Source organism: Equus quagga, chromosome 15 (assembly GCF_021613505.1).
Source record: "Equus quagga isolate Etosha38 chromosome 15, UCLA_HA_Equagga_1.0, whole genome shotgun sequence".
NCBI classification, from domain to species: Eukaryota; Metazoa; Chordata; class Mammalia; order Perissodactyla; family Equidae; genus Equus; species Equus quagga.
This window is the reverse complement of record NC_060281.1, coordinates 91,758,127-91,773,524: the sequence shown is the minus strand read 5'-3', so window position 1 is coordinate 91,773,524 and position 15,398 is coordinate 91,758,127. Positions and strand designations below refer to the sequence as shown.

At 52.3% G+C, this 15,398-nt stretch overlaps 1 protein-coding gene across 7 annotated transcripts in view; it reads right to left on the bottom strand.

The window, feature by feature from the left end:
- The window catches only part of CABIN1 (calcineurin binding protein 1), a 154,337-nt gene that overhangs the window by 112,637 nt on the left and 26,302 nt on the right, over positions 1-15,398 (bottom strand). For all 7 annotated transcript variants that reach the window (XR_006885209.1, XR_006885208.1, XM_046638981.1 and 4 more), the window contains exons 9-18: positions 15,004-15,290; positions 13,766-13,934; positions 11,416-11,552; positions 10,623-10,840; positions 9,180-9,258; positions 8,395-8,582; positions 7,366-7,518; positions 6,253-6,447; positions 2,283-2,525; positions 760-916 (exon numbers count right to left, since the gene is read on the bottom strand). Coding sequence is in view for 5 of the 7 variants with exons in the window: in XM_046638981.1 (XP_046494937.1) it covers positions 760-916; positions 2,283-2,525; positions 6,253-6,447; positions 7,366-7,518; positions 8,395-8,582; positions 9,180-9,258; positions 10,623-10,840; positions 11,416-11,552; positions 13,766-13,934; positions 15,004-15,290 (1,826 nt within the window). In the remaining 2 variants the exon portion in view is untranslated. The remainder of the gene's footprint in view (positions 1-759; positions 917-2,282; positions 2,526-6,252; positions 6,448-7,365; positions 7,519-8,394; positions 8,583-9,179; positions 9,259-10,622; positions 10,841-11,415; positions 11,553-13,765; positions 13,935-15,003; positions 15,291-15,398) is intronic.

Genomic DNA, 15,398 nt, shown 5'->3' with positions numbered 1-15,398 from the left:
TGCTGTTGTTACGTAATTTACTTAATTAACCACATTTCCTACCACTGCGTTGACCTGGCTCAAGTGCCATCTCCATGAGGGGTCATGCGCTGGCCCTCTCCGGCTTCTCCACTTACAGCGACTCCTCATCACTCAGCAGCCCCATGTGCCAGCACTGATTTGCTACGGCAAGTGATGGCTTTATTATGTCATTTTGTCCTCAGAACAACCCTCTGAGTAAGGTACTTTTATTCCCAGCTTGGACATGGGGAATAGAGGATAAGAGGTTACATGACTTGGCCGAGGTCACACGGCCAAGAGGTGACTGTTGGGATTCAGAACCTGCGCTTGCTCCATGCTGCCCTCCAGCTGCCCACAACCCCTGGCCTCAGTGGCCCACACCCAGGAGGGGCTGTGGGGTACAGAAGTTAAGTACAAGGGCTGTCGTGGGGGTTAAAGGAGTTAGCAGGCATGAGGCCTCTTAGAGCAGTGTTGGCCCTCCTTGTAAGCACTCACCACACTGTCATTTCCTCTGTGTTGCCACTAGCACCAGACGTGAAACACTTCAAATGCCTACTGCCTCCTGACCCCACTGCACAGTGAGCTCCCTGAGGGAGGATACAGGGGAAACTTATGCCTCCATCCAAGTGCCATGAAAAATCCTGTCGACTGAGCCCCAAGTCCACTCATGGCACCTGGACAGGGCCGTAGGGCCACAGGGCCCAGAGGCAAGGACACATAGGTCAAAGCCCGCCTCCACCTGGACCCACTTCCCACCACCTTCATCCGCCGGGTTCTGGAGCTGTTGCTGGTGACATAGGGAGTGGAAGGTGCCCTCCTCCTGCCAGATGATCCGGTGCAGGATGATCCAGGGCAGCACCGAGGAGACGTGTGGCTCTTTGGGCTCCTCCTGCACAGCCATGCTACAGTCAATGACCTGGGGAAATAGAGAATGTCACAGGAGGGCTAGCTCTTCTCCCAGCTAGGGAGGAGTCCTCAGGGCAGACCAGGGCTGGGGGCAGGGGACATGGTGCCTGCCCATCCCCACTGCTTTGATGTGGGAACACTGACCTAGCAGCATCCCAGCATGTCATCAACCAGAGTGTCACAGAGCCTCACAAGAAGTATGCCCAAGCATCAGAGGAGCCAGTTCTGATGCCGGAGGCCACATGCAGTTCCTGATGCCCTCGACATCCACTGTGGGTTGGGCCCTGTGCCAGATGTGAGGGTGACAGAGGTAAACGGGGCATGGGGGAGTGGACAGCCTAGGGGAAAGAGAACTAGAGACAAGCCATAGGAGAGCTAAGGATCAGTATGGCTGCTGCATGAAAGCAAATGAGGGCCGTAATAAGGTCGCAGAGGAGGGCGGGGGACAGAGTGAAGAGAGACCTTGAGAGAAGGTTTCCAGGTGAATGGCTGTGGTGTGCCTGACCCCAAGAGAAGCCAGGGAATGGGGGCAGAGGACAAGAGTGCAGGCAGAGGTCACAGAGGCCTGAGAGGTGGCCAAGGAAGTGGAAGATGACGGTGGAGAGGGAGGCCAGTGGATCAGTGTGCCCTGGGTGACAGGTACTCTGGAGGAAATGTGAAGGGTTAAAAAGTGGGAGGAGCACATTTATGTCTCCATTTTGGAAAAGTGACTCCATGGCAGGGTGGTGGCTGGACTGGAAGGGTAGAGGGGGCAGAGAGGACAGCGGGAAGCATGCTGCCACAGTTCAGGCAAGAGATGGCAGTGGCCTGGGCTAAGGCAGAGCGGCGAAGGAAGGAAGGAACAAAGGATAAGGATGTTAAGGACAAGGATTTGGCAGGACCTGCTGACAGCCCATGGGAGTTGGCAGGAAAGAGCTGAGGGTGGCTCAGAGGAAGGTTCCCTGCCACGAAGGCTGCCTGGACAGTGCAGGGTGCTGTGACCACCCCTCAGCTACAAGGGCCAAGACAACAGGGGTGGTGGAGAGCCCTGGTGGGAGACAGGGGCCTGGGTTCCAGCCCCAGCTCTGCCTCTGGCTCATGACACACAGGCCAGGGTCTCCTGCTCTGAGCCTACTTCCTCCCCTCTGAGATGGGTGGTCTGAAGAACCCTGTGGTGCCCAGTGCTACAGGCTCTAAGCCCCAGACATTACCAGCCCCAGGAAGGTTTGCAGCCAGTGCACAACCACCCACCCCAAGGCACCCACCTCCTCCTGCAAGAGAAGCCAATGCACCCCCTTGGGGTGCCTAACTCGCCATGAAAGCTGGTGAACTATGAGGAAGGGGGCCGCCAGAGAGCCATACCTGCTGGGGCAGGGCAGGAAGGGGCTTAGCGTCACCTGGATGAGGTTGCTGGTGAGCCGGATGAGGCCAGTGCCGGAAGATGATTCCTTCAAAATGCTGCCACTGCTATCTGCTGAGAGTGCCTGCTCAATGCCCAGCAGCAGCTGGGTCACTGTGGCCACCCACTCCTCCTTGGCGGCAGCATCACTCGCATTGACCATCTGCTGGACCGCCTCGTTAAGAGCCACATCAGAGCACTCAAAACACTGCCGGTGGTCCTTCAACCGGAGCAAGGAGTCCTGAGCACAGGAAGGAGCGAGGAGGAAGGTGCACTGAGAGGACTGTGACAACACTCATTACACCCGGTCCTCAGGACTGAGGGGTAGGTAGCTGAGGGAAAAGACACGTGGGGCAGTCCAAAGAAAAGGGGTGGTGTGGGGCCCCCATGGCCTCAAGGTGTCTGCCAGGGCACACGGTGACCTGTGTGCAATCACAGCATGGCAGGCCACCAGCCAAGGGGCTTTCAGAAAGGTGCTGAACCTCTGCACTTCAGTTTCCTCATTTACACAGCTGGAAGCCGGGATGAGCCTAAGGGCTGGCAAACCACCAAGGTGAGGCTAAGTGATTCCACCTCCTGTCAACTCTCACCCCAAGCCAAGCCACCATGCCCCGGGCCACCCAGTCATATGCTCATCCAGTGCCAGGCTCTGGAGGGTCTCAGCAGGGAGGGCAGGCTGCCAGGGACGGACTACCTCTGTGGAAGGGGGCCTGAGCCAAGGCCATGGCAGGGGCAACTGGCCAGGCAGCGCTGACGCCATCGTTTTGAGCCCCCTCCTTCCCTAGGAGACAGGTGGGGCAAGGTACTGAACTTCCCTGAGCATTCAGAGTGATGTGCACAGCACCCCGCAGGGCGGGCAGCTCTCAGCACACCCCCTGCACCCTGACAGCTGTTTTAGAATCCCCTCTTTGGAAGCCATCGCTTTTTGTGAAGCTGCCTTCCTTCTGCTCTAGAACAAACCCACTGAACCACCTCGGGTCTCAGCCTCTTCCATCACCGAACCAGTGTAGGGACACTCAGCCTGGCTGTGGATTTGCAGATCTGGCGGGCAGCCTGTTAGACTAGCAGGAAGCACCTGCTGCCCGGTGCCACATTGGGCTCTGACCCCGCAAGAGCTAAGGCACGCAGTGGCTCCTGCCTGCCTCAACACACACAGCTGCCACGCTCTGAGCTGACACAGACAGGTGTGGGGGCAGAAACACCCCAAACTGCCTTTGGGATGTGTTGCAAAACCTGAACACAGATCAAAACCACTCCCCATTTATTAGCGCTAATCGCCAGGAACATGAGGCCTGTGCTTTTTTAAAGACCAGCAGTCTTGAGCAGGAAGCCACTGAGGAGCCTCTAGGGTGCAGACATGGAGCCCCAGGGCCCGAGCTGACCCATCCTGATCAAACACCAAACATGTGAGGGGTAGGGGGTTATTTTCTAGCAGGACAAAGACTATTGACTCTAAACTGCAGCCAGAGTTGTGTGAAAGTCAGGCAGAAGACAAAGACCTGCCAGCGGTGCTCCAACATGACATAATCCCCAGGGCCCAAGGCCAGAAAGAGTCAGAAAGCAGAAGAATAACTGCCAACAAATGAGAAGACCAAATTACCACTGACTGTGGGCAACATGATCGTCTACTCAAAACAAAACAAAACAGAAACTATCAGAAATAACGGGAATTCGGTGAAGTAGCTAGAATCAAAATAAACATGCAACATTCAACATGGTTCCTATAAACCAGAAATGTACAATTAGGAAACACAATGACCAACAAAAAGATCCTGCTTAAAATGGCAACCGGAAACATTAAGGACTAAAAATCAAGTCAGCCGTAAGAAAACTACACGACTATATTGAAGAACATGAATGGCAGCTGCCTCAGTAGAGAGAGCCATCCAACTTCCAGAGGGAGGCTTCCAAGTCAGACCCCCATAAAAGCTGGATGAAGCCAGTTAGATGCACCACGCAAAACACTGACACCACTAGAAGAAAACAAGGCAAATACGCTTCTCATCCATGTGCTGACACGTTTCTCATCGGCCTCCCTTCTAGAATACAGGTTCCACCAGAGCAGGCCTCTCCCATGTCCAGTGCCCAGCACACTGTAGCAACTCAATCCATGTGTGCAGAATGAGTGGATGAATATTTTCCCAGTCTTAGAAAGGTTGTCTAAGCATAATGAACAAAATCACAAACATTTGAAAACATCAAAAAATTTGACAACACAAGAATTCAAAACTTCTGTATGCCGGAAAAAAAACAATAAAAGGTGCAATTTACAAGCAAACAACAAACTGGAAAAAAAATATTTGCAACATTTGATGAGAAAAAGATTAGTATCTTTAATATATAAAAAGCACTCCAAATCAATAAGAAAATACACCCCCTCAATAGGAAATTGAGCAAAAACCAGGAGTCACTTATTTGCAAAAAGCAGGAGCTTCCCCAGCACTTGGCCCAGGCCCTATCACAGCCCTCAGCACTGCTCAATGCCCAGCCAAAGAGCAGCGCCTCCCCCATCAATGGGGCATCCTGCGACACCAGGAGTTCTAGAAGACAGGAGCAAAACAGCATCTGAGCCATTGAGGCCATCGTACGGAGGCAGAGAGGGCTGGCCTTTCCTCCTTCTCCCCACCCACTGGCCTCCCTGGGTACACCCAGCTGTCCCTCCCACCCAGGAAAATGCTAATCAGAAGATACAGGGTATAGTTGGAACCCAGGAGTGCAGCTTCTAGGGTTCTATGTGGCTCAAGGTAAGCCCACACTTGACTCTGAACTTCTGCATGGCAGAGGAAGGAGGAGGATAGTCAGGATGTCACCCATCCATCTACCTGTTTGTTATCTACCTGTCTTTATTAATTTTTAAATTAACTATTGAGTAGACATAGAAATGCTGGCCCAGCTCTCCTCAGCCTGCCATGGTCACTGAGGCCAGACACATCTCATCCCTTGATCTCAGCTTGAGCCTGCCTGAATCTCTCTGCCAGGAACTGGAACCAGCTTCCCTTCTCCCCTCTCTCTCCCTCCCTCCTTTCCTTCCTAGAATGAACCCTTTCCTCCCCATTCACCAGGGCAGAGATGCCTCCATTTGTTCCACAGTCACATCTCTTGACTATTTCCCAGTTCAAGAAAGTTAATAATTACAATGTCTCATGTAATCTCAGCAAAAAGCCTGGGAACCTACTGGACTTTCTTTCCAAACTGAAAGCGAAGGGCCCAGTAAGATAATAAATATAATGTGATTAATGTGTGAACCATAAGCTATGGGACGCCAGCCCACCCAACACCACTACACACACCATGTTTATCATCTTCCATGTCTGTCTCTGTGTCGGACTCCACGCTTCCTGAGGATGGTGGCAACGATGGTAGCTGGCACCCATATGGTGCTTGCTACATGCCAAGGGTAATGTCAATACACACTAACTTCTATAATCCCCATGACAGGTCTCTGAGGCCAGGACATGATCACCCCCATTCTAGAGATGAGGAAGTGAGGCACAGAGAGAGTGAGTAACTGTCCAGTGCCCAGCAGATATCCTGGTGCCTGGTGAGCTCTCAGTAAGGGATTACTTCCCGAAGAACAAGGCGTGGAGGGAGCTGCAAGGGCACATGGCTTCAAATACCACACTGGTGTTCTTTTTCTTCAACTATATGTTTGTACAAGGGTATTTATTTTATCTTGACTCTTTACATTGTACAGATATTTTATCCATTTTTATATCTACTCAATACTTAATTTAAAAAGTAATAAAGACAGGTAGCCACACAGAACCCTAGAACCTGCACTCCTAGGTTCCAACTATCCCCTGTATCTTCTGACTAGCATCTTCCTGGGTGCTGAGTTAGTGGTTTTTCACTCTCACTTTTCTCTTCTAGGTACATGTTTTCGAGGGCTACCTCAGAACCTCCAGAGAATAAACCCACACCAAGCAGAGATGGTAGGAGTGGGCGAGGGGGACACAGGCAGCACATACCTGCAGCAGCAGAAGCTGGGCTGGCCTCTCGGGAATGGAAGTCATAAACTCCAGGTGTTTGGCCCGGTTAAAGCCACTGGTGCACAAGGTGGGGCGGAGCAGATGCACGACAGCCTTGTAGTCACCAGCCTCATACAGCCGCTGAATCTCCTCTAGGGACTGGCACCGCTCCAGCGACTTCAGGTTCTTATCGATCTGGAAGAAGCCTGGAATTGCTGCCTGATGACAAACCCCTCACACTCCCCCTGAATTTGGCCAGTGTTTGCATTTGTCAGACCCAGATGAGGAATACAAAATTAGACTCCTTCTTAATATATCACCGTTTACATTAAGCCAATAAAAATATATTTCTGTTAAGCTCAAGGCATTCAACTCTTTAAAAACCAAATTACCAAAAAAAAAACCCCAAAATACTACTCTGGAAACAGAGAGGTTCCAGAGAAGCGTCTACCAAAATAGCTGGACAGCCTTGTGGTCATGGTTCGGCGAACCCCGGGCCAGAGGTTGGCACATGCCATTGACCCACAGAACCCTGTCCCCACAGGTGGCCCCCACAATGTAGGCAGGAGGGGCAACTCTTTCTTGGTCGTGCCCAGAAACAATTCTGTAAGAGTCTGAAGGCCACTTTCAGTCAAAGTGGACACATCACAGACGTGGAACTGCAGCAGGGTCTGTGGCTGGGCAATGAGAACAGGATCAGGACCCCACAGAGCCTGGCATACGTGCCACACGCTGCTGACCCAGTCCCATGGCCAGACCAGCACTGGTCTGCCTCTGCTGGTGTTTCCCTCTAATTCCACTGGGGTTGCTAACACACGCAGCCCAGGGAGTTAAGCAATAATCACTTTAAATTGTGCCAGCACACGTCTCCACTCCTGCCACCTCCCATCTGGAAGAACTTTCCATCCTGGGGATGTCCCTGCAAGCCCAAGGGGCCCTTGTGTGCCAGAGTCGCCTCTCTCCAGCCCCTCCACCCTCCCCAGGAAGGAAGGAGCCATGCTCAGCATGTGGACTGCTCTTTTGGTCCTCAGGGACAGGTCAGGCCTGGTCTAACTGGTCCAACCCAGCACAAATCTTTGACCAAGAAAACACCATAAAAAAACTCCCACTCACCTCCTCCAGGGAAACTACTGAGTCGTTGTGGAGGTTGGGCAGACGGATGACGATGTCTCTCTGCTCAGCCCCTGCCTCCGCCTGGATGGCAGTGCAGCTCTGGAGCATCTCTGTGCAGATGTCATAGTTCTCCAGGGCCTGCTCCATGTCTCCCTGATCAGAGAAAAGCAGTCAAGAGACAGAGGCAGGACGGGACCTCGCTGTGCTATGCAAGGTGCCTCACCTTCCTGATCCCACTAGACTGTAGGCACTGTGAGGGCGGGCTTTTATCCAATTACTGCCATACTCCCTAAAAAGGTGCCTGGCACGTGGCTGGAGCTCAATAAGTATTTGCTGAATGAACGAATGAACGAATGACTGATTGGTTCACACCACAACTTTAAAGGGAGGTATCATTAACCCCATGTGGCAGGTAAGGACACTGAGAACACTTAAGCAAGGCCGAGTATCTTGTTCAAGATCATGAGCATTAGCTCATAAACGACAGAGCCAGGATTAGAACCTAGGCCTCTCCCAATTCTAGAACTGACTGTGGCACTCTTTTCTCATTCTATCACAGCACACTGGGTATCACCACATGCAAGGTGCTGAGTAACAGCCAGTCCACCCTGGCCTTTCGGAGCAGGCTCTGAGGGGAAGCTGTCCGAGAATTCACACAAACAGGTGATTAATTCCCTTCTAGAAAGCTCTACTTCCATTCATGGACTTGCTCAGGCTCTCGCAGGAAAACATAAGCAAAGGGTCAAGATCCCAAGGCAATCTTGAGTGGGGAGTTTCTAGGGGGCACAGGTGACCCATTCCAGGGTTCTGTAGTTGTGCTGATGTACTTTGCAGACTGGTGGCCATGCTGGGATTTCTGAGATGCTGAAAATTCCCCAACACGTCCTGCTTCCTCACACGGTGCCGGGCAGGTGCCACATGTGCACACACACACACACACACACAAACATCCTCAACAATGCATCCAGCTCTCTCCTTCCCTTTTGGGTGCCAGGGCATGCTCCCCAAGCAGCCGACAACAGAACCAACCTGCAGTGCTAGGAACCGAGCCTTCAACCAGTACACGCGGACCACAAACTCTAGCCAGCCATCCTCAAACAGGTCCCGCTGGGAGGAAGCAAATGACAGCTGCAGGAGGTCACCCAGGAAGTGAGTTCCCGGGAAATCAGGCCCAAACCTGCCATTCACCACACCAGCAGGGCAGTTCCGAGGAGACACTGAAAACCAATCAGGCCAGGACAAGTCAATTTCATGTAAAGTTCAAATGCCCTTCTGCTCCCCGCAGAGGTCACCCTCAGCCTTTGGCACCTGCCTCAGTGTCCATGAGTGCCCTGAGCCCCTCGGAGCCTTACAGCCCCCTGAGTGGCAGGCATCAGAGCAATCAGACAACTCAGGTGTAGATGCAGAGACCCTAAGAGCTGGAGGGCCTTCATTTTGCAGACTGAACTTTGAACATATCTTTATTCACTGGGTGGTGGTTTAAAAGTCAGAATGATCCACATCATCTGGGAAAATTATTGGGGACACATAAAGTGTCAAGTGATAACCTGAGAAAATTGAAACCCTACTTCTTTCGATCATGAGTAACAGAAAAGCAGGCAGATGGGGGCTCAGTTGCTGCTAACTACTTCTCAAGTGTCCAAGGGACTTCTCTAAGACCCTGGATTTTCCTGGCCTGACAAGCCAACCCAGGAAACATGCCCCTTGCAGATGTAAGTCTGAATTCCATGACTCAGCCTCCTCACTCCCGCTTCCTCCTGGCTACTGAGGGTTCAGAAAGTTACCCCTGCCACAGAACACAGAATGCCTCCTACCTGCAGAGCTTCTGCCCTTGGTCAGCAGCCACTGGTCCAGCTGGAGCTCCATGCAGGAGAGAGACATCAGCATCATGTCCTGCAGGACAGGCACCAGAAAGTCAGGAATGGAGTCACGAGTTGTCATCAAAGGGTGGCAGATGGAATGAAACTAAACTAAAATTTACTTTGATAAAAATATGATTCTACCTACTTTCTATCTTACCATTTCATAAAAGATAATCGACAGCTACTTGCCAGGAGGTAAAAGAGGTACATGGATCTACACTGGGACAAGACTTGGGAGGAGCTGGGACACCTGTCTTCAGTCCTGAGAGACTCCCCTATGGAAGAGGCAGCCCTGTCACCTCCCAAGTGCCAGTCCAGACACTGGATCCACACTAGAGCACTCAACCCTTAAAAGTGCCTGGGGTTGGCTATTGATCCCAGGACACACGAGAAAGCTGAGGCTTGGAGATAAGGAGGCACTAGTCGAGGGGGCACAGCAAGGAAATGACCAACCTGGCTTGTCTGGGGACCAAAGCCATGGCTCCTCCTACCACTCCACACTGCCCCCAGGGGAGCAGGCCCAATGGGCAGAAGCTTCCAGGAGGCAGTCCCCGAGGTGTTCCAGCAAAGGCTGCGTGGCCAGGGAGCACTGATTCACATGGCCCTAAGACCTGTCAACCTGAGCTCCTCCACACTCTGTGCAGCCAGCCAGAAATACTACCTGGGTGAGCCCTGAAAGCCCCCATGCTCCCTCCTCAGCACTCAGCCTTCTTCCTCCAATGGGACAAGGGGGCCGGAGCACCTGGATTCCCTTGAGCCTTGGGAGGCACTGAGTGGAGGAGCCTGGGGTGCCGAGCATAGCAAGCAGGAGGGCTGAGTTCAGCTTGGCCCCTTATTGCTGGAGGCCCCCCCAGTCCCCTAAGCAACCCTACTCGGCCTCCGCACTTACGTTTTCTCACCTATTAAAAAAACTGGTAACAGTCCCTAGCCCCTTGAACACAGCTGAACCTTCCTTGTCCCCCAGCCTCTCTGCTGGCCTTCCTCCATCCCAGTAAACCATCCCTGTCCCCAGCCCTGGCATTTGGGCCAGCCCTAGAAGCCCTCCCCATCTCATCCCCTCACCTATACTCACAGCTCATCCTTCAGCTCTGCCTCCAGAACCTCCTACCCCACTGCTACCACCATGGCTCACCTGGCAAGAGCTTACTGACGGCCCTGAGCCCACTCTCACCCCCAAGTATATCCTCCACTCAGCCACCAGGGATCTTTCTAGGCACAAACCAGATCCTGTGACTTACTGCTTCAAAGCTCCCAGGTGCCCAGGTTCCAGGCCCACAAGTAGAGAGAGCCGAGTAGGTTCAATACAGCAGCAGCCCCACATCCACTGAAGGTGACTATGCCCCTCCCTGGTCCCAGTCTGATGCTGGCCCTTTCAAGGCCCCCCGCCCATCCAACCTTGATGTGCTTGTTGCTGCAGTCCCTCAGCAGTGGGTTGGGCAGGCTGGTGCTGTGCCTCCGCCAGCTGTGGTAGATGCTGAGCACGACCTCTGCCAGGCCTGGTGGCCACCTCAGCAAAAACTTGTGGCCCATGCCCTTCAGGTAGCGCATCATCAGCTCCAGGATGCCCCCATTGGTCAGGTTCTCCAGCAGGAACGCATGTACGTCCTGCTTCTCTGCCCAGGGAGGGAGAAACAACCTGACTTGAATGAAGGACCTCTCATGTCAGAGTCTCCCATTTTCTTTGGAAGAGGAGAGAGGAAAGCAATAGCAGGGGCAGGGAGGGGGCAGAGGCAGAAGAGAGCCTGCGTCCTCCCACCACTGGGTGGTGCCGAGGTCAGGCTGCTGGCTTCTAATCCTAGCTCCAGCCCTCACCAGCTCTGAGCAAGCCTCTCTGAATCCTCCAAGTGATGTCGTGTGCACTGAGTGAGACCATGAGCAAAAAACACAAGCATAATAACTGGCACACAAACACGCAACAGTTGTGTCAGGTGCATCTGACCTGCAAAGCCAAGCCTCTGGGTCTGGCCTGAAGCACACGTCCTTCAGGCACCACAGTCAAGTATGAGCGTGGACGTTTCAGCAGACCTCCCAACTGACCATGGAGCTGATGCCTAAGAAAAATCCAGGCAGCCTCCTGACCACACTTTTAAACACCAGAAACATTCTCACAGAATAAAACCTAGGCAGGTCATAGCATAATGGGAGGAAGAGTTCCCAACAGTGAATCATCACATTGCTGGATTCCTACCAGATTCCATGAACGTGGCAGAGTCGAATGACAGTCTATGAGGCCCAACACTTGGGAAGCTTTCCAGTTTGGCTTCTGACTGGACTTCGTAGTTATTAAAGGGGTCATCTTCCTCCTCGGGGTCCAGCTTTCTTAGCCTGCATGAAATACACCAGAGTCACAAAAAGCCACACCACACATTCTGACACAGCATCTGAATTCTTCCTATTAGAGAAACGAAATTTGAGCCAGGCAGAAGAAAACCAGAGTAAGTGAGCAGCAGGGTCTAGAACCCAGGCCTCCAAGAGGCTCTGCCTCTCCCCAGGCCCTTGTCAGCTGGCGTCTGGTCTGTACGTTCACTTGTTCATTCATTCCATCAACAGGCAATCACTAAGCATTGGCATGTGCCAAGTACCAGAATCAGTCATAAGTGTGGCAGACTCTGCCCACAGTAGCCTTATCTTCTAATGGGAGAGACAGACAATAAACAGATACACAACAACAAAGAACCCAAATAGGGACCAACCACAACAGAGTGCTTGTCACAAGGGACCTCCTTTAGAGAGCAGAGTCAGGAAGGTCACTCAGAGGGGGTGATGTTCATAACGACAGTGGAGAAGGGTAAGGGGCAGGCCATGCAAAGTAGCAGGACAAGGACAGGTACAGAGGCACAGGCCAGAAGAGCACCTGGTATGTTCTAACACCTGAGAGGAGCCTAGTGAGTAAGGAGGAAGGTAGGGGCGTGGAGTATGGAGGCACATTGGGCCCTTCTGAGCCGGGTCCCTCCGTGGCTCCTCACAGAGCTGGACCTGGAGGTCTCTCCCAGCAGGCACCATTCTTCCAAACTCCTCCAAAGACCATGGTTTAGCGTCCTTGTAGCTCTCCCTCAACCAAGCAGCCCTGCAGCACAAACACTCAGGGCGCTTTTCAATGTCTTCATTCACCGACTGCACACACCCCCAGGGTGACTACTCCAGGCAAGCAGTCACATTGCTCTTGCTTGACTATTCGAAGATGTGAAAACTACACAGGATCCAACACTTAAAGTTAAAAAAAGAAGGCAGAAACCATTCCACATAAAGGGGGGCTGGGAACAAGACCCTGAGGTGGGATGGCAGGGCTGAGGGGAAGATGGGGAAATGGGTCACTCAGACCTCTTGGCATCATCAACCACAGCATGTTCCTGCAGCTCTCCTCGCTGGAAGGGAAACCTGGTCCTGGTCCTGTGCCTTAGGAGGGATTTATCAGAGAGGACTGCATGCTCTACTCACTGAGAACAACCTCGATCTCTAAGCATTTCATTTTCACCACAGAAAGACAGAAAGGCAACAAATTAGGAAAATTGGAATCTTGCCACAAAACGGATTTACAATCCATCTAAAGCTTCTGGCTCCTCCTCCACTTGGATATCGTCACCACTGAAAAAAACTGTCATGAGCCAAAACACCAGTTGAAGACTTCTGGGCAAAGATATACATTGAACACACATGGTTACCTCCCAAACTCCACTCCAGGAACCATGAAGGTATAAAAAGGTATAAAGTCTCAAAGATACAGGGGATGGGAGAGGAAGCCCCAGCAGATAAGAAATGTGCCCACCAAATGTTAGAAGGCAGAAAGATGACGGACTAGCGGAAACCGAATGGCTTTCTCCACTTAGCTAAGGGCAGAGGAAGGGGAGCATCAAGATGTCCATTCATTGACACCATAAACCCTGGGAAAGCTCAGAAAATGAGTGCCCTGGAGCCTCTGAAGGAGGTGAGAAGGCAAGGATGAAAAGCGGGAGGGCTCGTGAAAATCTACGAAAGGAACATTAGGGCCCAGGACCCCCAGCTGTGGTTCTCCTCCTGAGGCTTCTCTGAGGAACACCAACAACCAGCGAAACCAACGAACATTTACGAGATCGTCCTCCACCTTCTCAGAATTCCAGGGAATCCGTCTAAGCTTGGAGAAACCAAGCAGGTACTGTCCCTGAAAGCAGGAGGGGGGCCCCTTCTGCAGGGTTTCCCAGTGTCAGCATCCAAGGAGCAGCGGCCCCAGGCCACCCAGCAAGTGGTTGTCTGTGAGAGCACAGGGACATGAGCATGTCACTCCAGCTCCAGGAGCCATTCATCACCTGAGGGTACAGGAAGTGCCTGATCCTCGAAAGATGCACAGGTCATGGTTCCTGCCTTCAGGAAGTTCAGAAGCAGGAGAGGCGAGAAAAAGCCAAGATCCCCATCCAGTGAGATCTGTGCTTCACCCGTTTGCACAGATGTCATGGGAAATAAGGATGTACCAGAGGAGAGGGTGGCAAGAGAATGAGAAACGTTATTGGTGGTGTAGGCTGGAGGTTCATGTGTTTGCAAATCAGAAAAAGTGTGCACAGTACCTGGACGGCAAGAACTTCATAAGAAGCTCCTGGAAGTCGACTTTCTCTTCTTTTTTGCACTTGGTGTTTCGGACGCGGGCAGATCGCCGCTTTGCCGTCTCTCCACTCTCTTCTGAAATCTTCTTCCGCTTTACTCCTTTCTTAGATTTATCTCCCCCAGAAACATCGCCTTCACAAAGAGTGCAAATTGAAATCTTACAGGGAGGGGCATAAGAAAATGCACCACACAGGCACGTCAGTCCCCCTCTTTTATAAGTCTACCGGCACGTTTAATCTTTGACATTCAAGAAGTCTCCCATCTCTTCTTTAACCACAACGACACCTGAGTAAAGTTAATTTCAATCCACCTAACTCTTGCATCTTTCTCGAATTCACAGAACCCACAAGCCAGATCTCAAGACTGCTTTCCATAGCTACAGAACACCAGGGACTCACAGTCACACATTCACAGCTGGCTGGCTCCGAGAGCCTCTGGGGCCTCAGTGTTGTACCTGGTATGGGACAGAGCAAGTGTCAGCGACACTGACTCTATCCATCGCCCAGGACCCTGTGAGCACCCAATGACATGATGTGGGCAAGAGAACTGTGTGAATTATCTTGAGAGCAGAGGAGTGTCACATATGATTAACTACAAAAGTTAGAAACAATAACATACATGTTCATTCAGAAACTTTTTAACAGCCAGATATTCTTTTCTCAGTGACACAGAAATCAAGAAAAGGCGTGGGAGCATTGTCTGACATTTTTTACAACTCCAACGATAACAAAAATCAATAAAACCATTCAAAAATATACTACCACATACGGTGCTAACTTTGCTGACTGTTTTTTAAGGCCAAAGAACTCAGGATATCAGTGCACAGCAGTGCTGGGTGCTGTGGCATGTGGCCAGCAACAGAGCAAAACCAGCAGAGGGACCTGCCAGCTCCCACACCACAGACAGGAAGAGTGCCCTGTAGGCCAGGACTTATCAGCCGGTGCTGAGTAGTCCCAAGGAGCTGTACCCCTGAGCCCCCACCCCTTCGCTGTGGGGGCTTCATTACTAAAGTGGCCCTGACGAGTGACAGCCCCATGAGCAGCCTAAGACACTTCCCTGTGGGGCCGGGGGCTCTTACTTAAACTTCAAGCCAAGAGCATGAGCAGGACCTATCCCTCTGGAGAGGCCAGGGCACCCCAACACTCACTTCTGCTCAGCAAACAGGGTGTCCCCAGAAGCTGACCCCAGGAGGCCTGCTCACCTGCAGGAATGCCTGTCTCCAGCAGGCTGGGACTGTGCAGTGGGAAACTGGCTGTGGCCACGGGGGCATAGGAGAGCACCGGCTCCGCCACAGGCACAGTCGTGTTGGCACTGACAGGGCTCGGCTGGATCACGCTGACAGGTGCCACCACCACAGAGGACACCAGAGGCTGGCTGGGGTCCTGGTAGTCAGACAGGTCGATCTTCTTGCCAAGGCTGGGCCGTGGGGGCTCACAGGTGGTGAGGTGGTTGTACATGGCCAACAAACTTTCTCCGAGGCACTTCCAACTGCAAGGAGAGGGTCCCTGCATCTGCTCAGCACCCCATCATAGGGGAGTCCAAGCATAGGCCAGTTGGCCCGTAGACACACAGCAGAGCTAGCCCAGGGCTGCCATC